Source organism: Miniopterus schreibersii (genome assembly GCF_964146895.1).
Source record: "Miniopterus schreibersii genome assembly, chromosome: 1".
In the NCBI taxonomy this organism is placed as follows: Eukaryota; Metazoa; Chordata; class Mammalia; order Chiroptera; family Miniopteridae; genus Miniopterus; species Miniopterus schreibersii.
In genome coordinates, this window is record NC_138101.1 from 132,838,589 (window position 1) to 132,859,521 (window position 20,933).

Consider the following 20,933-nt stretch of genomic DNA (forward strand, 5'->3'; position numbering starts at 1 on the left):
CATTCCCCTTCCTTTAGCGCACAGTGTAAGCCCTGGAAATCCACCCCTAAAGAAGAAAAATGGTAAACAATTTATGAAGTGTTTCCTCTGGGCTGGGCATTTGCTCTGCCTGTGATCTTCTTCCACAAACCACAGACTGTTCCCACACAGGAGAAATTAGGAAGCCTTTGCAGCAGAGACCAGAGGAAATTACATTTCTATTAAAAGCTGCCTGTGGCTAGATGTATCTATCTCAGGTACAAAGTTAAATGATGTAATAAACTTATTCAAAGACATAAAGCTATTACACTAAATGTTATTAAGTATCTTCCACTTAATGTTAACAAAATGCAGGTATAAATTTCCTTTGGTTGTCATTTTGCAAGATGCTTGTTCTTAGTTGGGTTATGCCTCTGCCAGTTCATCACTGTTGCATTCTGCTTCCCGCTCCGGGCCAAGTGGGTGTCAGGGATGCCTAACCCTTTGAAACATGATGGCTTCCAACTTTCTCGGATTCATCTCTCGTGAATCTGGGAGTGCTGAGCTTCTCCCCAGGCTGGTTCACTGTTTTCTACCTGCTGGCTAAGTGCAGTGTTGAGGCTCCATGTTTCATATACTCGAGATTAGAGGCACGGAGACCCAACCAACAGAGCCACGGCTCAGGATTCAAGGTTGCGAGGTGATGCATCTACTCCGGACATTGAGGCTGATTCAGAGCTTCTTTCTTGGAGCCATACATTAGGGATAATGGAAAGGAAGAGTTGAGAGGAATACAGAGCATTATATCTGGAAAAGTCCTGTGCCCCCAGCTTTCCTGTGGTCATTCACCTAAACCCCAGGTCCAGGGGAAAGACACATAAGATCCAGATGTGTCTCATTAAACTTGCCTAGTTCTCTGAACTTGTCAGGATTTCCATTTCCATTTGCAAGCCAAGTCCCAAGGTGGACCTAGTCCTTTTATGCTTCCTCATCAGAATGTCAGGGAGTGGAAATGAATGGAGTGGTGGTTGTGGGGATGTGAGAGCAGCTTTCCGCATATGCCCAGGTCCTGCCGCCAACAGGTGTTTTTCCTGCAAGTGAGTGGGTCAGACCCAATCAGGAGCAATGTTGACTGGGCCTTTCTGCAGTGTGAGCTGCCTTGCTCTCACAGGTGCTCACCCCTGGCAGGGGCCTGTGGCTGTAGGTCAGCCGAGCCAGCTTCTGATCCTCTTGCTGCCCTTCTTTAGGAAACAGCATCCTCCATTCAGCGGCCGATAGCGTGACCAGCGCCGTACAGAAAGCGAGCCAGGCCTTGAACGAGCGCGGGGAGCGGTTAGGCCGAGCAGAGGAGAAGACGGAAGACATGAGGAACAGCGCCCAGCAGTTTGCAGAAACTGCGCACAAGGTGGGTCCTGCAGACAGCAGAGGTCTGGGCCTGGGCCATCAGGGAGCCTGCAAACTTTATTTCCGTGTCTCCTGTGATGGCAGATACAAAATCAAGCCTTTCCCCCCCCTCTATACAATTTCCATCTGCTACTTAGTAAGTACCAGAGTCATAAAAGATTCCTTCCTCTCCCTGTTTCTTTGGATATTTCCTTTCTGACGTCTTTGTTACCAGGGAGACCATGAGGAGAAAGATTTCAATGACGAAACAAAGTGCAGAAAAGAAAGCCAGGATTTATCGGCTGCAGCAAAAATATACTTAGGACCAAGAAACAAAGAAGGGCTTAGAAGTAACAGGAGAGCCCAGGCTGGGCTGCGTTGGCTCACTGGGAAGTGAGAGAGAGAAGGGGGCCCTGGAGACAGGTTCCAGGGGTAAGCCCTGGATGAGCTTCCACCGCCCATTGCTTTCCTGGTTGCAAGTCTCGTGGGGACCCGTTGGAGGAGAGAAGGAAATGGTGCTGGCGTGCTCCCCTGGAGTGGGGGGGACAATGCTTCCTGGGTCCTTTGTCCTGAGAGTATTTATCTCTTTCTTGCAGGCTGGGAAATCTTAGGGGAGGTCTCAGGGAAAGATCTCAATAGAATATCCATCAGCTTTCCAGGTGTGCTCTTTCAGGGTCAAGGTCTCCACTGATTGGTCAGTGTCAGGGCAGGAAGGTCATTAGTCAACATATCTGGTCCTGAGGCAGCTACAGGGTGCCACCTGTCTGGTTTCACTGCTTACCTGGGCCTGGAGTGGAAACACAACTGAGGCCTAGATGTTATCTTTAGGGAGGAAAGCTCAGGGGGTCTAAATTGCACGACCAACGATATGCTGGGGGAGGATAGGTTACCCTGGGGACAAAGTTCTTATTTTCTCAGTTTTGCCCCTTGAAGGCATCTGGGGCTTCCTGCCCTGGTGAGTTTCCCTGATTTCTATACCTGGCCCATCTAAACACAAACCATTTACTCTCAAGTGTCCTTGGTTTAGGGAAGCTGGGATTTACTAGGTGGCTACAAACTGCTGTTTAACGATCTGTCTCAGTTTCTCTATTGCTCTTGTCCTGGAATTGTCCTAGCCTTCACTATGTTATAACATCTTCATCCCTATCTCTGACCTTGGATCTTTGAGAAATGTGGACCATCTTTAATTCCTGCCCAGAAGTTTAGGGCTCAAGTCTCAGAGAACAGTGTTGGGGAGGAAGGAAGAGGTCAGGTCCCAGAATATCCCCCCTCCCTTGGCCAGTGCTTAGAAGAGGACTTTGGGCTGCTGTGATTACTTTTCCTTGCTGTCTCTTTCCGGTCATGAGCTCAGCATCCTGTGTTCTTATCTTTTCACCATATGAAAATCAAGTTTTAGTCCCAGGGCACGGTGCAGCTCGGGGCTAGCCTCCTGCTATAAGGGCCGTGGACCTCTCAAGCTGGCCTGACTAAAGCAGAGCTGCCACCAGGCTCCCTCCCACCTCTGAGCCTAGGGGAAAGCATTTCCCCCGTGACCGTGACAGTGGGCACACACGTCCACATTCACACCCTCACTAAGAAGGTGCCTTTCAGAAGGGGAAGGGGGAGTTTTTATTGGCAGCCAGCTATCTAAGGCAGTCACAAACCAAAGGAAAGAGTCCCTGTTAGTCTGATGATAGAGAGGCTTTACTGCTGTTCTTGTGTTTTAGATCAAAGAGCTGGCCAGCAATTCGAATCTACATTTCCAGAAACAACTTTTCCGCTGATAACTGTCAGCATCTCAGGCTCATGATCTGACCTTACAGATACGCTTTTCAGGTGACCTTTGGGAGGGGGGATGAATGTGCTCCAACAGAAAACCCCACTTTTGCAGAGGAAACAAGAATAGACAACCTGAAAAATAAGAAAAATCTCCCCAGCTGAGCTCAGGCGTGGGGCTCAGGCTTGGACCAGACTGCCGATCCGATTCCAAGTGGAAGCTTCCTGCCTTCCCTTCCTGCAGCCCCTTTGCACAGGCCTGTCTCATTGCGTCATCTTCTCTATCATGACAGGGTCTTACTGCCCTGCTGCCTTGGGACCCCCTTTAGGGTTCCCAGAGGAAAATGGGCCAGATCTATTGGAAAATGCAGGTCGTCCTGATTGAGGTTGTCACAGAGGGAGAGAGCTCAGATTTATGGTTCTCTTGTCCCTTAATCCCTTCTCCAGCCTTCCTAATGCAAAAACAACAATGAGCTGGAAATGCCAGGATTCCAGCCCCGGCTTCGTTTATAACAGCAGCAACTTTAGTAATTTAAATGAGGGGTAGGTAGAGGAAGTCTGGAGAAACTTTTAAGTGTTGATTTGAAGAAGAGAAAGCTAAAGGGAATAATCTGTAATTGTCTTCGAGTGTGGGAAGGGTGACAGTACAGGCGATTCTCTTTTGTGCTTGACCACACCGAGTAGAGCAATCAATAGCGCACCGGTAAAATTCCGCTAAAACAAGAGCTTCAGTTAATGATTAAACCATGAACCAGGTTACCAAGGAAGTTTGTTAAATCGCTCTTCCTAAGGTGGAGTAGACAATACCTGGAGGTCATCCATGTGGGCGTCCCCCTCAGAGGAACTTACACAAACACTGGGCTGGACAATCTAACCAGGTGGCCAGAATTCTTGGCCCTGGTCACCCTGTTTCCCTGGTATCATGGCCAAGTTTGCTAAGCAGCTGGGAAGGCAGTATGGCATAGTGGTTAACATTTTCTGTTTGATTTACCATCTCAGTGATTTACTCATCAGTGACCTTGGGCAAGTGCTTAATTTCTCTAAACTCCAGTTTCCTCATCAGTAAAATATGGCTAATTCACACTAGTACTATCTTCAAGGGTATCAAGAGAATTGAATGAATTCAAACCTATAAATCTATTAACATAATACATAGCACATATAAATCTAAGTTGATATGTGTTATAATTATGTCCATAACAATGGTTTCTGCTGAACCTGCCCTATTTAGTTGCATAATGACCACAGTGAGGGGAGAGGGAGGGTGTAGAAATGAGCCCGAGGATCCCAACACAGGGATGGGAGGGCCTGGAGGGGAAGATGTTATGTCCTCCAGAGGGGGTGGGAGCTCCTCCTGCTAAATGCTGATGCTTTCTAAACACAAAGCAGCCCTTGAAATAGGATCCAACAAAACAAACGGGTTAGCCCACCGAAAGCAAAAGGGCCTCTGGCTTTTACCACTAAGAGGGTCCGTGCCAGCCAGTGACATGCCCTCCTGTGGGCTGTGGGGGTTCTGAGGAGAGAGAGGGGCTGCTGGTGTCTGTTGAGGGAGTGAGAGGGAGGCGCTGTCGGAGCCAGACTAGGTCGTGTGCTTGTGAATCACGGGCACTGGCAGTATTCCTAAGGAGGAGGCTGACCTCTTTAGATAAGGTGTGGCTATTTTCCCCGAGACTGGGACTTCCTGATTTGAGCCCACTGGTGTAGGCTGACCCTGAAGATGTCATTTCGCTAGTCAGGACCCCACCATGCGTGCTGGTGAGGAGAGAGTTCAGAGATGGAAGCCAGGCTTTCCAGCCCTGCCTCCGAGACAAACATGGCTGTGTTGGCTCATAAACAGTGGGCTGTATTTACAAGTGGAGACTGAGTGCACACGTTAGAGCCCTGAGCAGAGAACGGCAATTCCAGGTGACAATTCTTCGTGTTTCCTGGTTGGACAGGGCAGCAACTCTAGCTGGAGAGTATAGCCCACCTTTCCAGATTGCAGTAGAAAGGGATCTCCAGCTTTCTAGCTTTCCCCAGTGCTCCTGCAATGACCCAAGTGTGTCAGCAAGTGGATCACCTCTGCATGACCCTGCCATCAAGATGTGTGGGTACTTCTGTAGAGCAGATGAAAAGTGCTCCTGCCCACGCCCTCTCCCGCAGCTCAGTCAGCCTGGCGTGAGGAAGTAGGTTCCTTCCTGAGCTGTGGGCTTGGTACAGCCTCAGCCCTTAGGAAAGTGCAGCTCAGTCGCAGAGCTGACCTGCTGACTGTCCCTGCCCCAAAAGCACAGCGTTGAAGTGTGTGCAGCTCTCTGAGGCCTGCCAGGCAGTGAGTCAGCAGGCGAGAGCGGGACCCACACCCAGCATCCTCAGATGACATTTCTTGCAGAAAGGAACAGTGATCCGCCCTGTTTTCATGAGCCCACGTTTATGGGGGAGGGAGTGGTAGGTGGCATCTGTCTCACTGGCAGGGAATGGCTGCTTCTCTCCTTACTCTGTGTTGTTCTTCCTCTGGGTCTCTGAGCAGGAAGGGACCTCAAAAATCCATGCCTTTTAAAGATTCCCTCAGTATAAGTAATGATTTTATTATTGTTGTTGTTGTTATTATTATTATTATTAAGGTATAGTAGTTTACACAGCTTTGAAAGAGAAAGCTTTCCATGACATATTAAGTAAACAAAACATATCAAAAGGAAATTTTAAACAACTCTTCTATAGGAACTCTGACTTCTAAATTAATGCGTAGCATTTGAGTTGGAGATGATATTTATAAACATGAGGTACAGGGCAGTTGTGACTTTGGAGCTCAAGGTCATATACCAGACTTGTAGCAGGGAAGCAATAGTACCTCCCCCTTCCATATTCTAGCTCCAACTCCCAAGCAATTAAAAAACAAAACAAAAAACTAGGTAGCATCAAAGTGATACAGCTTTCTAACTTTCTACAAAAATACCTCAAATAACAGAATGTCCAATCCAGTTGTATTTCTGCAAAGCTGAGCGGGCCACACCCCGCCTGGCTGGGACTCCCTTTGTGTGGGTCCAGACCCACTGTAGTGGTAACCAGGGCCTGGTGTGAGCAGCACCAAGGCTGCTGAAGATTAATGACTGGGTAAACTGGCACAAGCCCACTAGTTGTGAAGGTTACGAGCTCAGTAAATAACAGGACAGCAACACTGATCAAATATATATGATTGTTATTCATTATGCACAATACTTAACAGCTCTGTGTTGATATGAATGGTCCACCTTGCTAAATAATGTATAAACACTTGAAGACAGACCAAGAAGTGAGGCCATACACAGAGGGGCTCAGAGTATGGCTGGGGAGTGGGATGCATCGGAGGGAGAGCCCTGGCTCTGCTATTTCCATCCACCATGTTTCCCATAAACTCTTTGAGGTCAGGAGTTATAAGCCACCTCCATCCTTGTGGCAAAAACTCACAGCACTTAGCACACAACCTGGGCATGTTCAGGACTTCGCAAGCACTGTCTGGCCTTCAACTGACTGTGGGTGTCAGAACAGAAGGCCTGTGGAGGTCTTCGCTTAGGCTGTCTTCACCAGACAGAGGCACCAGGAGCTCTTTCAGCCAAGGTTTCCCAAGCAGAGTAATTAGTTTAGCAACACGAGGGCTTGGTCCACGGTCTCCTCTCCATCACATGCTGACTTGGCCCGGGTGTAGCAGCAGCTGCAAGAGAAATGTTGGTGCTGCTCTTGCGGGTGACCTAGCTGAGGTGGTAGCCCAGGTTATAACTTCTTTGTTGCAGGCATCAAGAAGGGGAAGGGGAGCCTAGGACTGTCTTGTGTTACACTGGAAAATGAACCCTTGACATCTTCTGGTGTGATGCAGAGCACCTCTGGGTGGGATCAGGGGGTTTCCCTTTGCTGTGTCTTCAAGTGTCGAGAACCTGGTCACTAAGCAGATGACAGGGCTTTCTACAAAGTTAGTGCCTACATAGAATCACCTGCTCATTGCTCAAAAACCATTCTCAATCCCAGAACCCTGCCACCTACCCCCAGTCACTCCAGCCCCAAACTTAGGGATTAATCCCTAATGTCAGACTCTGGACATATGAAGAATTAAAGTTCAACCTCAACTCTGCCTCTGGGCGCCTTGGAAAAGATCTGGCTGAGGAAAGCAATGTCAGGTTTAATTTTATGTCCATGTCTACATACATTTCCTTAAATATATCATTAAGGGGTCCAGCTGGGCCGGGGAAGATGTTGAAAGATATAGTGGTATTTGGTGTTCCATTTATAACTATCTAACATTTCAGTAAAGTGCATTTCTCAAATACCGGTGGGAGGAATAGTAAATCAAGGTCTGGACTTGGTCTATTGTTCAGCCCTAACATGGTTTAAGCAAGTGCTTTGGACTTGGTTGAATGTTCAGTTTGTATATTGAGTCGATTACAAAAATTGTTTCTCTGCCATTGTTGATTTTTTATATTTAGGAGATGTCAGTAAATACTTACATTCAAAGAGTAGTGGGTTTCCTGGATAACTAGTAACCTGGGAGCCCAGAGGCCTTTGTTCATCTACCCTGACCTGTTCCTAGGGTAGGTCACCCCTTCTTCCTGTGCTTTGGCTTTTCCATTTGTTTCTTCAGGGGAATGAGGGAACACCACAATAGCCCTCTCCCCTACCTGGACACGTACACTGACAAAACTACTGTCGGGAGGAGTAACAAATGCAATGCTCCATGGATGACTTGCGAAAACGTTGCACATTTACTGGATGCCACTGTGCATAGTACTGGCGTCGGCCCCAGCGAGCAGAATTGAGGTCCTGCCTCTCATGTGGGCGTGGGGACAGAGCACACTGACCTCCCGCTGCCAATAACATCTCCCTCTTCTCTCACCCGTCTCTCCTTAGCTTGCCATGAAGCACAAATGCTGAGGAACTGTCCTGGTGGCCCTCGTAAGAGAAATGGAAGAGTTTGTTCAGCAGTTTTTACAAGAATTCCAGACCTCCACTTGCTTCTTTTTTCCAATAATATATGGACATTTAAGGGTTTTGTTTTTCTTTTGAAGATGTTAATGTGAAAAAGGTGTTGTGTTTATACATTTCCCTAATGATCTTGCTAAGAATGTTGCAATAGCAACAGCTTCGTTTGGGTTTTGGTTTTTTCCACTGTGTGTATATGTGTGTATGTATGTGTTTCCCCTTTTTTTAAAGTTTGTTTTTTTGTGGTAGTTTGAATATGAAATTTGGACCAAATGATATACTGAGCTGACTCTAAACTGGCATCATGTATTTTTTTCCTAATATTAAACAGGAAGGCATTTGAATATGGTGACATCAGATGTTATTGTTCCTGATTGGAAATAAAAGTCCAGCGGTGATTGGCTTCACTCAGTCTCTTAGTTACTCCTAATTTGAAGGTTAAGATTCTATACCCTGAGAAACAAATCTGTATTATGAAAAACAATTGGATTTATCGGGGGAAACAGCAGTCTTAGATTTTTGCTTTTTATGTAGTAATCTTTTGCATGAGCCATCACTAGCATTCAAAAGAACAGATCAGAATCACAGATAGAAATCTCCTTTCTGAGGTACAGTTTAAATACATGTTTCTAGGCTGATTATTTGAAATTATCAAATGAAGGTTAAAAATGTGAGGTTAAAGACCTAAGAAAAAGCCTGTTTAAAAACATCTGTGCATTTATGGCTGCTTCTTTTTGTCATTGTCCCAAATTCCAGTAGCTGGTATTGAAAAAAGCTTGGATTTTTATCAAGAATTGATTTGTCCAGATAGACGTCTGTGTAACTGATAATGTGAAAAGATACTACATTTAAAACCTTTTTTCTTTTCTTTTTACAAAGTCATGTCTGTTTTAGAGACATCCTCACAATGTCCTTGGGAAATGGCCTTCAGTTTCCTGGTATCTGATTTTTGGAAGTTTTGATGTTGTTATTGCTGTCTATTTCTTTAATGTCATTTCAAATATGGGTTTCTTGACAAATTTCATTTCATGGCAATTGCAGCTTGCCAGGTCTGACGGAAACAGCACAGTTAAGAAGACTTTACCTCGCAGTCAGACTGAAAAAAGTTGGTTCACACATATGATTTTGTATTGCTTGAGGTAGTATTAGAGTCTGGGAGTTTGTTTCTTAGAGGATTAAAATGCTAAACATAAAAGCCATGCTGTGTCTTCTTGAAATCGGAGGCAAGCTGCACATTCAGACACATGGCCAGCCTCTCACTGCAGCGCCATTGATTTTTAAGCTGCGTGAATCTTCAGGACCCTTTCTGTCCCTTCCTATCCATGGATCCAATTAAGTTCAGGTATAGTGTAGCCTCTTACGTAGCAGTGTAAGGTAGCTTTCGGATTATTTATGCTGATTTAAGTACTTCAGTTCACCTGACAGCACATTCTGGGGGAGATAGAAAGTTGGGCTATTGGGGGGAAAAATTATCTTAGGCAGTACGTATCAAAAGGGAGATAGGATTTGCCAGAGACAAATTTTTGAATCCTCTTAGGGAGATGATCCAATTCTAAAAGACTGTAAAATTTATATGGTAAACTATATAAGTTTACTATAATATTTTGTACTTTTCTTTTGGTGTGTAAAACGTTTAAGAAAAAAGAAATTTTCTATCTGATGAGTATCATGAGAAGCATTTATAATTTCTAAGAAAAGCCCAAAATATCCCTCTAAATAGGTTTTGTTTGCAAATCTCATTTCAGAAAACACACACATATTCATCTTCCCAAATTGGATTCTGGCTTCAGAGGTAGACAGTTGGTATAAATAATTGAAAAGGTAAATCTAAAACCCCCTGACAATAAGCCAAACTCAAAAATGTAATTTGTTGCCAACTACCTAACAATAGTGTTTGCGGAGCCTCTTCTGAAGTAGCGGAGGGTGAGGTCATAAGCATACTGTGAGATGTGAGATCCTTCCTTCCTGCTCACATTGTGATCGTTACTTTTCACAAATACACTGGTACCTCGGTTGTCGAACGTCTCCATTGACAAACATTCAGGTTTTCTAAAGGCCGTAAACCCAGAAGGAAATGCTTCGGTTTTCGAACACGCCTCGGAAGTCGAACATGCCACGCGGCTTCCGCTGAGCGCAGGATCCTGAGGCCCAGCTGTGGCTGTGGATCCCTCGGTTTTCGAACATTTCAGAACTCGAACGGTCTCCGGAACAGATTACATTCGAAACCCGGGGTACTGCTGTATAAGAATTCCACATCTTTCCCTCTTTCCTCACTCTCTCTCTATCCTTCAGATTTAAGCCTTATTGGAAAAAGCCTGGATTAGAAGAAGACCTCTGAATTGGCTTCCTCTATTCACTTGCTTCCAGGCTGTGGTCATGACCTTGACCTCCCACTGTCAAAGACATACATAGGGCTTCACCCCACAGAGAAGCCAGAACAGCAGTCCCCGTCCCTCCTCAACCCCCTGAACTCTTGCACAGGAGTCCTGTGATGACACACATGAAGTTCTTTGCTATCCTTTTGTAGAAGGTGCTGCAATACAAAATACTGATAAAACCTAACCTAGAGAAAATTGCTAAAATGACTCACATTATTTGGGACCAGTTCATTTGGTTGAGCTTGCTAGAAGACATTTAATTTCTGTTTGTTTCATTTCTGTACCTCATTATGAGTTTTCGGGATACTGTGTTTTTGTGAAGGACTTCTTAAATTGTGTTGACAATGCGTAAGGAAAAGAAATTTCCCAGTGTTATTAGTTCCTGGAGTGTAGCTGTAGTATCCTTCACTAGTATTATTAGATATCAGTGTACAGGAATTATACAGTTATTCAGGTTAATGTTTCATATTAAGAATGTATTTGTAAAATGTAACAGGATCAGTAGTTAACATTTTTTAAGCTCTGAAAAAAATAAAGATTATTTGTTAGACTTCAAATTACAGTGAAATCTGTCTTAATACTACTTTTGTGGCTAGCAAAGGTTGTGCATTTATGTAAAAATATTTACAGAATGCTCTAAATATGGGATATTGAAGATAGATTTCTCTTCCAATGTTTAGAATTATGACACTGCTGAAGTCTGTTGTACAGTTAATTCTTCAGAAGTTCTCTAAGATGTCAAATATAATTTTTGTTTCTTTCAGAGACAAGTAACACCTGCTCATGATTCACTATGACTAATTTTGTCATTAAATATTTTAATTCTGTGACAAAAGTTTGTTTCTCTCAGTTATTTGTAAAATCTGTAAAAACACTTCCAAATAAGTAGGCATCACTGCACTTTTGATGCTAATGGGAAGATTTTGTGTGCCTACAGGAGACCAAAGAACTAGGATTAGCATTAGGATAAAGATGCATAGCATTATGATAATGAGATTATATCCAGTAAGAGCTAAATATATTTTTTATTCTCCTGGGCAGAGCAATTAAGCCAATTAATAGTTATCTTTCTGCAGATGTTAGTGGTATGCTCAACTCAAGTACTTATTATAACATGGGCCCTCATTCAACAGACTAGTTTCAGGCCCTGTTAAATTGGAAAGACTACTTGATCAAATTACAATTATGTCGATTTATTTTTATGGAAAAGTAAATGCTACTTACTGCATCCCCCATTTGTTTTCAAGGGAACTGACTTAGGTGACTACTGTAGCATAATAGCCATCTCTGGATTAGCATGGACCCTCTATAAAGCAGTCAGGACTTTGAATATTTCCTGGAAGGACTGCAAGTAGAAAGGAAAACTGCAGTTTCCACTTTTCAGAGGAAAAAATGGATAGATGGTTTAGCTATATGAGGAACCCAGCCTTAGGTTAATTGTGTATTTAAAGGCACCAGTTCTTGTGAACAAATTATAAACTAACTGCCTTGGAAAGATCTTTTTTCTTAATATGATTTTTATTTGTTAGTAATTACACCATAGCCAACTCTAAAATTTTATGGGAGGATCAACATGACAAGTGTTTTTAGAAAAGTCAATGGTGCTTTTTCCCCCTGTCATCAATGAGAAAAACTATTGACATCATAATAATCATCCTCTGACTAAACAAGCGGATTACGGGGAAGGGTGGGAGAGAAGTAGAAGAGGGAGAAAATACTAGAAATAAATTTCAAACAAATGCAAATGCTTGAGTGTTACTGTTATCAACCCTCAGTATTGGAGTCTGTCCACCTGTGTGCACCGACTGAAAGAAATACACGAGCAGATGTTTGCAGTGAAGGAAAGAAGTAGTTTATTATAGCATTGGCCACTCCAGAGTATGGATGAAACCCTGCACTGGAAGACAGGGCTCCCTGATGGTGTATAGGCTTCAAGTTATATGGGGCAAAATCACAAGACATCATGGGTTAGGGGTTCCAGGTCATGTTAGGAGCTGACATAGGGTAATAAGTCATTTCTTCAAGTCTTGAGAACAGCTCTGAGGTCAGCTCCAGAGTCTCTCTGTCTGATTTCATGGAAAAATAGCCAAGGGATCCACCTTAGCACTCAGGAGCTGAAACATAGCATGGGTCAAATGTTCTCTTTAGCTTGCCAGACATCCAGACCTTGTCCTTGTGACCATAAGTCAGGTCTGGGCTATTGTTTCCTGCTGCCTTAGGGGTTAAGGATTATCAAGAGGAAAGGCTAAGTCTGTAAGATGAAATAAGAGGAAGAGAGAAGAAAAAAATTATTTCTAAAGCTATAGTCACAAATTAAAATCATGAGGACCCTCAGTTTGATTATTTCCTCCTGATGCTGTTCTGTGTGCCTCTTCTCCTGCCCTGGGTGAGACGAGGTGGGAGCTGGGCATAAGCTGCATGCTCACATGTGCACACAGCTGGCATCAAGAAAAGGGCTGTGCTTCCAGATGCCCCTGAAGTCACTTCGTGACATCTTCTTGCCTGTATGGACATGGCTAGGCAGCTGACAGTATTTCCAGAGGTCAATCAAACTGGAAAATGCCACAGGTGGGCCATTATCAGAGCATGAGAAATGTAAGGACTTGAGGCATGAGAAATTCCCGGCTCAAAGCTCCTGAAACTCTTTAGAATTTCTGTGCTGAGAATGGGAAAAGGTGTCTTTTGTTATGTTAATGAGTTAGCTTTTGGGCTGTACCTAAGGATGGGGTTCTGGCTGCTGATGGAACCAACCACATGATTAGAGGGTTGGAACTTTCAGCTCCAGCACCCCCTACACCTCTTGAGGAGAGAGGGACTGGAGGGTTCAATCAATTGTCAATGGCCAATGATTAATCACTTATGACCATGTAACAAAGCCTCCATAAAAACTGAAGAAGACGAGTTTTGGAGAACTTCCACGTTGGTGAACTCGTGTAGGTGCGGGGAGAATGGTACGCCTGGAGAGGACATGGAGGCACCCACCCTTTCCGCATACCTTGCCCTATGTACCTCTTCCATTTGGCTGTTCCTGAGCTATATCTTTTCACAATATATGAGTGATCTAGTAAGTAACATATTTCTCTGAGTTCTGTGAACCTTTCTAACAAATTCATCGTACCCAAACATGGGGTTTTGGGAACCTCTGATTTATAGCCAGTCGGTCCAGAAGTACAGATGACAACCTGGGTTTGCGATTGGCATTCTGAGTTGGAGGGGTTTGTTGGAACCTCCGATCTCTGGCCAGTTGATCAGAAGCACAGATAACCTGGGCTTGTGCCTGGCATCTAAAATGTGTATTGGGGGTGGGGCAACCTTATAGGACTGAACCCTTAACCTGTAGAATCTCAGACACCCCACTGGTGTCTGAGAATTGTTTGTTGCTGTAGAGGGAACCCCCACCACCACATGGTAAAACTGGGTCTGGGAACCCAATTAACCCACCCACAAGGCAAGTCTCATTTTATTTCCTCTAAATGTGAAGTACTACCAGTCCTCTTTTAACAAGATGATGCAAAAGGTGGATTTTCTTTTGGTTTGCGTTTTGAAAATCCAGAAATTATTTATGAAAAGATTTTGTATAGCCAGAGCCAGCCTGACACAACACTGATCTTAATTTATACCTCCCTCCACCACCACCCCTTTTGAGTGGCCACCTCTCTCTCCTCCACGCCCTTCTTGCTTTCTGATTTCTCTTAAATCCTGCTTGAATTACTCTTCCAAAATGTTACCTACACATAAAGCATGGTTTATAGCAGCTTAGGGAGTTCTTCTGTCCTGTCTGTGGTGTGTCAGTCACTTTGAGGAGCTTTAAGAAATGCACACGTTACTCCCAAATTTGCCTTCTTGGTGTCCCTGGTCATCTTGAGAAAAAAAAAAAATGACCCCTGCAGGCCCTGGATGGTAGGGCACATGGCTTTCCTAGATGCTTACTAGATTTAAATCAGCAAATTCAAGCTGTCAAGGAAATTAAATATAATGTGCATTTAAGCTTGACAGCTGCTATAATGTAACCTTCTGCCTTGACCCCATTATATTTTTTCCCCTGAGCCTCATCTGTAGCCTCAGCATTTCCTAAGCTTCATAGTTTCACTTGCTGCCCCCTCCCACCCCTGAAGTTTTCTGCCACATTTTCTTCTTTCTGCTGATGAGTCATGGGCCTGGGCATCACAGGTCCCCAGGGGCTGGGTCTGTTTCGGTGACCCATCACACTGGGCTCTGGGCTCTGGGCTGGTGGGCAAAGCTGCCTGGCCTCCTTAGTCCTCTGGGAACCAAGGGACAGACCGAAGAGATTCTGAGTCCGCTGCTGAGATGTGTTGTCACTGCTCTCACATTGTGTCTGTTAGACATTTTAAATGCTATTGATGACCAGCTGGGGGTGGCTCAGTGTTTGAGCATCGACCTAGGATCCAGGAGATTGCAGTTCGATTCCAGGTCAGGGCACGTGCCCAGGTTTCGGGCTCGATCCCCAGCAAGGGGCTTGCAGGAGGCAGCCGATCAATGACTCACATCATTGATGTTTCTATCTCTCTCTCTCCCCCCCCACCGCTTCCTCTCTCTGAAATCAATAAAGATATATTTTTAAAAATAAATAAAATGCAGTTTCTTTTAAAATTAATTAATTAATTAATTAATTAATTAAAATGTAATTGATCCTCTCCTGTGGAGTGAAGGGTTTGTTTTTTAATAGATTACATACAGTTTTTCTCATCCTTGTGTGCTCAACCAGTTCACGTCAGTCAAGGATGCCTGTTTAAATGGGCCCTGGCCCCATCATGCATCCATACTTGGATGAGTCAGAGGCTGGACAGCAATCGCCGGTCCTACAAATCCCAAGCATCACTTGAAAACATTAGATATGAGCCTTTTCCTATGACATTGCATCGCAGTTGCTTTGCCACTCTGAGATGACACAGAAAGAAGAAAAATAAGCCCATGGATTCTCAGCTTTACCCTGAGATCTGAAACATGGCTGGGATGATTCAGTTTCTGAAGAAAATTCCTGTTACATGCTCTGACTATGTGCGCCAGATGCTCTGTTTAATTATAATACCACATCCCTGGTGATTGGAATCTGAAATGTTCTGTCAGTTTTCCTTAAAACCAATCCTCTCTTTTACTGCCCCAGGAAGGAAAATCCAGTTCCTACTATTGAACCTGCTTCTTTATTCACAGCACAAAGGCTTCCTTCGGGGAGTTTTTTGCTCTTTAGAACTGGAATTACAGTGACGGATACTGGTGGATCCATTTACATTGGTCTGAATCTTTCCAGTACTGAAGGAGCCTTGGCATTTGGACAGAAAGAAACGGGAAGGGGGGCCTCCACCCTCACCCCCAGGAGGAAAAACATAGCACAACACCTCTGACTGGAGTGAACATGAGCAGGGTGCCCTCTGCTGTGGCTCACTGGCGGCAGCAATGCCGTGTGCTTAATGAGTGGTCCCAGGAGGGCCTGTCCGCTTCCGATTCCAGCTCCAGCCTTACCAGGTGGGTGACCTAGGAAGGTTACTGACTCTCTGCCTGTTTCCTCAGTTTTAAAATGGGAGTGGTTACCTATTTCACAGGTTATCATGAGGATTAAGTGAAATGATGATTGTGAAGCCTTTAGCCCTGCCCCTGGCACATAAGGGCTCCAAGCAGCGGGCTACTTCTCTGTGAAGGATCCAAAACAAAGTAGTAAAACCTTCCAGGCTTGTGATGCTGCCAGACTGTGCTGCTGGCTAGAAGAATCGACGTGTTATCCTTAAATCCATGTTGGCACAGGTCACACGAGCAGACATTATCCAGGCCTCTTTGACCATTTTTATGGCTCAGGGACATAGATCCCTGGCTGTTCCATATAGCCCACCTCTGGGATAAGAAGCGCCTGGCCCAAAGGCACCCAGTGGGGCATTTTCTAGAGGGAATTTCCAAAAAGACAAATTTCAAAAGAGAGAGGATTGAGAGGAATTGGCCTCAGTGTGCCATCAACTGTGGGGACAGAAGTGAATGGTTCCATGGCCTGGGGTATTATTGGACGTGTTCTTTGGGCAGTAACTCATGCCCCTCTTTTTAAAAGAAGCTCAAGGTTCACCTACAGATGTATTAGTGTGATTCCAAGGATGCTACTACTCAAATGATTCCTAGCTGACTAACATTGAGAGTAACTTAAAGAGAACCATTTACTCCACAAATTAAACCTGGGCCTAGAGTGAAAATAACCCTAAGAGGAAAAGGGAAGTAACTAATACCTCACTAAAGTGTAAATCGGTGATAGCACACCTTTCCTGGAAGCATCTTTAGGCATTCAGCTGAAAGAAGGAAAGAAGACCCCAGAAAACCAATGCTGTCAGCTCACTGTTTACCCATAGTTGTCATGTTGCTGTTATTTATGATGTCCAAGTAAACCCAACATTCTTTGGAAATAGGTCATTTGTAAAGAACTGTCAGGCAAAAAGGATCTGGCTAGTTATAATAGTTGACCTGCCCTACCCAAAATCCCAAACTCTACTTTAAAAACTGCATTATTTTTTAACGAGTTGTAAGCCAGGCAAACTTCTTTTTAAAAAGTAAATTAACTAGGATCCTTCCTAGCAGAGAGCCTCTGGCTTTGTCATTAGCTTTTGGTCCTCAGGCAAATTACATCGGTAAATGGTTCTTCATGTTTCAGAGAAAAATAATCTACACCTTGTCTGCCTCAGAGCCTTGGTGAGTGGACTGAAATGTGGAATGTGAAGGAGAGAAGCTCTGGGAAGTACAAAGTGCTAAGACGTGTGGGTTGCTTGCTAAAACCTTGGTCTTCAACTGTCCCCACCCAAGACCTAAGGGATTCCTTTATCTACCACCCCCTCTTCCTGTACAGGTCCGACTCTATAGTACTGGATGGTGTCATCACCCCTCTTCCCCTCTCCCAAGAAGAAGAATCCCCCAGAGAGTTGGATGTCACTTGCCATCACTGCAAGTGGAGCAAAGGCAATAGTAACAGACAGTCCGAAACTGCTCAGGGCAGGGGGCAGCTGGGCTCAGAGGCAGCCCCCCAGGGAAAAGATGCAGGGTATTCCAGGGGCTAAGGGGGGGGTCTGTGCAGGGCAGGTCGGCCTGGACGCAGCTCACCCCAGGACCACAGGTAACTTCAGAGTTCTGTCATCCTGATGGAGAAACTGGCCTCCACCCACCTGGGGAAGACTCCTTGGAAACAAACACAACAGGGCAGACATTCTCTCCCCGTGTAGACGGGCTGGAAGCACATTCAGGTCCTTATGGTGTCTGGTTGTCCTAATGTAAGATTAAAGTGGAGAGGGTCCCAGAAATGGCCAAAGTCTTGGGAAGTCACTGAGTAAAAAGGAATGGTAATCAGTATTCCAGAGAGACAGGAAACCGCTGGAAGGATGCAATCCAAAGCCATTCCTTCAGACGGGGGGAAGATGTGAAGCTCCTCAGCTGCACGCACCGGAGACAGCATTATTGCCCCAACGTGGGGAGAGCTGCGTGGCCAGCTCAGGACTCCTCTTCGGGGCGCCTGGCCTGGGCTCACTTTCCCTGTGGAAAAGGCAGCAGGAAGGGCTGGAAGGAGGCATAACTGCCTCCCCTCCAGCCTAATGCTGAGGTGGCCCAAGCCACCTACTCACGCTTCTGTTCCTCTGCGCTCCGCCAGCCTCTCCGTGGTGGGTGAGCCACCCGCACACGCACACACCCACGCACACGCTCAATGCATATTCACGTGGCCCTCGAGCACATTCGACTCCCCAGCTATGTGAGTGTGTTAGAGTTTGAGGAAAGTTCAAGGAGGAGGGGAGAGGGAGCCACAGGCCTCCCCACTGGTGTCCCTCTGAGCCCTTATTGTGTCCCCTTACTCAGTTCCTCCTCCCCGAGGTGGGATGAAAGGCTGCTGTTGCCACACGAGGGCCAGCGTTACTCCCGATCCCCCTCACAGAGGATGAGCGACAGGAAGGGCAATTAGGGGAAAGGACTGAATCGACTCTCAGAAGCCGTTCAAGCCGGTCCTTCGCGAGGAAGGGCACAATAGCAGTCACGCTTAGAGACGATGTCAGCTTCTGAAAGTCCCCATAAGCCTTCATTCCACGTGCAAACCCACAAAAGAGCGTGGCCTCAATTTCAATGTAGGGTTTTCCCCTAAGAAAAGGAAGCCTTGAATACAGTGCCCGGGCCTGCTTAGGTCTGGAGATGAATGCCCCAGAATTCAGCCAGGACGTGAACATACCCCTCGCCCTCACTGTGCCGTCACTGGCCCGGCCATATTTCAGGTCTCAAACACGCCAGGTTCTTCTGCACCCGAAAATCCTCACATAGGCCAACCTTGACCCCAACAATACTTCTCACCCCAACTCTTCCCATGATTGATCATATCTCATGTATGAGGTCTCCACTTAAATGTCTCCCCAGAAAGATCTTCTCTGACCCCTGCATCTGAAGGAGATAACCTTGTTTTCGGGTCTTAGCCTCTCCCTCTCCCCTTGCTTTTCCCTCTCCCGGCCCCTGCCCCTCTCCTTTCATAGAAGCTGTCACAATGTGTATTTACACATCCGTTTTCTTCTTCATGGTCTAGCCCACAGCACATTCAGTCCCTAGCATCTGGCTCTTTGGCTACCGTTTTCAGAGCCCTCATTTATGTCACTTTTCTACTCACTCAAAACATTTTAGGAGATCCTCATTATCTGCAAAATAAAATCTGAAATCTGGCATGCAAGGTCCTATGTGACTTAACTTCAGCCATCTTTCCAATCTATTCCTCACTTTCACATGTGATAGTTCAGTCATAATTCTACTATAAGAGGCCATTGTTTTCCTAACCTCCATGCCTTGGTCCCACTGTATGCTGGGCCTGAGTTGCCACTCACCCCCCACAGATCCATTCAAACCCTATCTTTCAGGGCTACATTCAATATCTTTTTCCCCCAAATTTCCCCCAATTTTTTGCCAGGCTGAAGTGACTAGCCACTTCTTCCTATGCCTCTGCATGTTCATTGCTTTTTGTAATGTGCCAGATATGATATGCATTTCTTGCCAGACAGGTAGTTCCCAGAAAACTGAGACTGAATCTCAATTATGTCTGCATATCTAAGAGCACACATTAGTAAATACTCAATAAGTGTGTTCATGTATTGAATGAATACATTGTCTTAGTCAGCTTAGGCTACTCTAATAAGTGCTGGTACAGATTGGGTTCTTGGTGAGGGCCCTCTTCCTGGCTTGTAGAAGGCTACCTTCTTGCTGTATCCTCACATGGCAGAAAAAGAAAGGGCTCTCATGTCTTCCTCTTTCGATAAGTGTATTAATTCCATCATAACGGCCTGACGCTCAGGACCTAATTGAATGGTAATCACCTCCCAAAGGCCCCACCTCCAAATACCATCACAGTGGGGATTAGGGTTTCAACACGTGAATTCAGTAGAGATGGAGGCACACAAACGTTCAATTCATAGCACACACAAATGGCAACGTGTTCCTGTAATGCTTTATCATGCCTTCCCCCACTCAAGAAAAGACCAATCTAAAGTATTTTTCTTTTCCCTTCATATTCTTTTTTTTAATCCTCCCCCGAGGATATTTTTTCCATTGTTTTTCTAGAAAGAGTGGAAAAGGGGGGGGGGGAGAGAGAGAAAGAGAGAGAGAGAAACATCAATTGGTTGCCTCCCGCACTCGCCCTGACTGGGGCTGGGGATCGAGCCTGCAACTGAGGTATGTGCCCTGAGCCTGAATCAAGCCTGGGACCCTTCAGTCAGTGGGCAGACGCTCTAACCACTGAGCAAAACCAGCTAGGGCTTCCTTCATATTCTTTTACTGCTTCTTTTTGTTTCCATATATTTAATCTTTGAATATTTTTTCTGCAACCTAAACTCTGCTGAGAAGTGTGTGTATGCCTGTATGAGCACATGCGTGCATATGCATATTATCTAATTTAATACTCTTTTCACAGGGTTATTTTAAAGATTAAATGAGCCCGGCCAGGCGTGGCTCAGAGGTTGAGCATCGACCTAGGATCCAGGCGATCCGGGTTCTATTCCGGGTCTGGGCACATGCTGGGGTTTCGGGCTCTATCCCCAGCCGGGGGCTTGCAGGAGGCAAACAATCAATGACTCTCTCATCATTGATGTTTCTAGCTCTCTCTCTCTCCCTCTCCTTTCCTCTTTCTGAAATCAATAAAAAAAAAAATTTTTTTTAAAAGATTAAATGAAATCGTACACTTGAAGTACTTAGCATAGTGATCTGCATACTGCAGGCATCAACAACATGTTAACTTCATTGTGATGGTGGTTGTATGTATGTTTGGCTGAGGTCTTTTCACAGTACAGTATATCTAAAAAACTATTGAAACTACGGGCACTGTGAGCTACGCCACTGCAGGTTGTACAAAGACCATTATAAGCCCCTAACTGGTCATGAAGAAAAAAGAGGGTAAGCGCATAACATCCCTGGAACAGAAGGCAAGAATGGGAGCCTGAGACAGAGGTGACGTCCACGGTGTTGATCAGGGAAACTCGGTAGTAGTGGTTGGGGAGAAGTGTGGTAATTTTTTTTCTCTGAAATACAGATGCC

At 45.2% G+C, this 20,933-nt stretch overlaps 1 protein-coding gene across 6 annotated transcripts in view; it reads left to right on the plus strand.

Moving 5' to 3' along the window:
* Positions 1 to 11,231, plus strand: part of STXBP6 (syntaxin binding protein 6) — a 230,149-nt gene extending 218,918 nt beyond the window's left edge. For all 6 annotated transcript variants that reach the window (XM_081119365.1, XM_081119362.1, XM_081119363.1 and 3 more), the window contains 2 exons: positions 1,206 to 1,363; positions 7,951 to 11,231. In XM_081119365.1, coding sequence (XP_080975491.1) covers positions 1,206 to 1,363; positions 7,951 to 7,974 — 182 coding nt within the window. In that variant the 3' untranslated portion in view covers positions 7,975 to 11,231. The remainder of the gene's footprint in view (positions 1 to 1,205; positions 1,364 to 7,950) is intronic.
* The last annotated feature ends 9,702 nt before the right edge of the window (positions 11,232 to 20,933 follow it).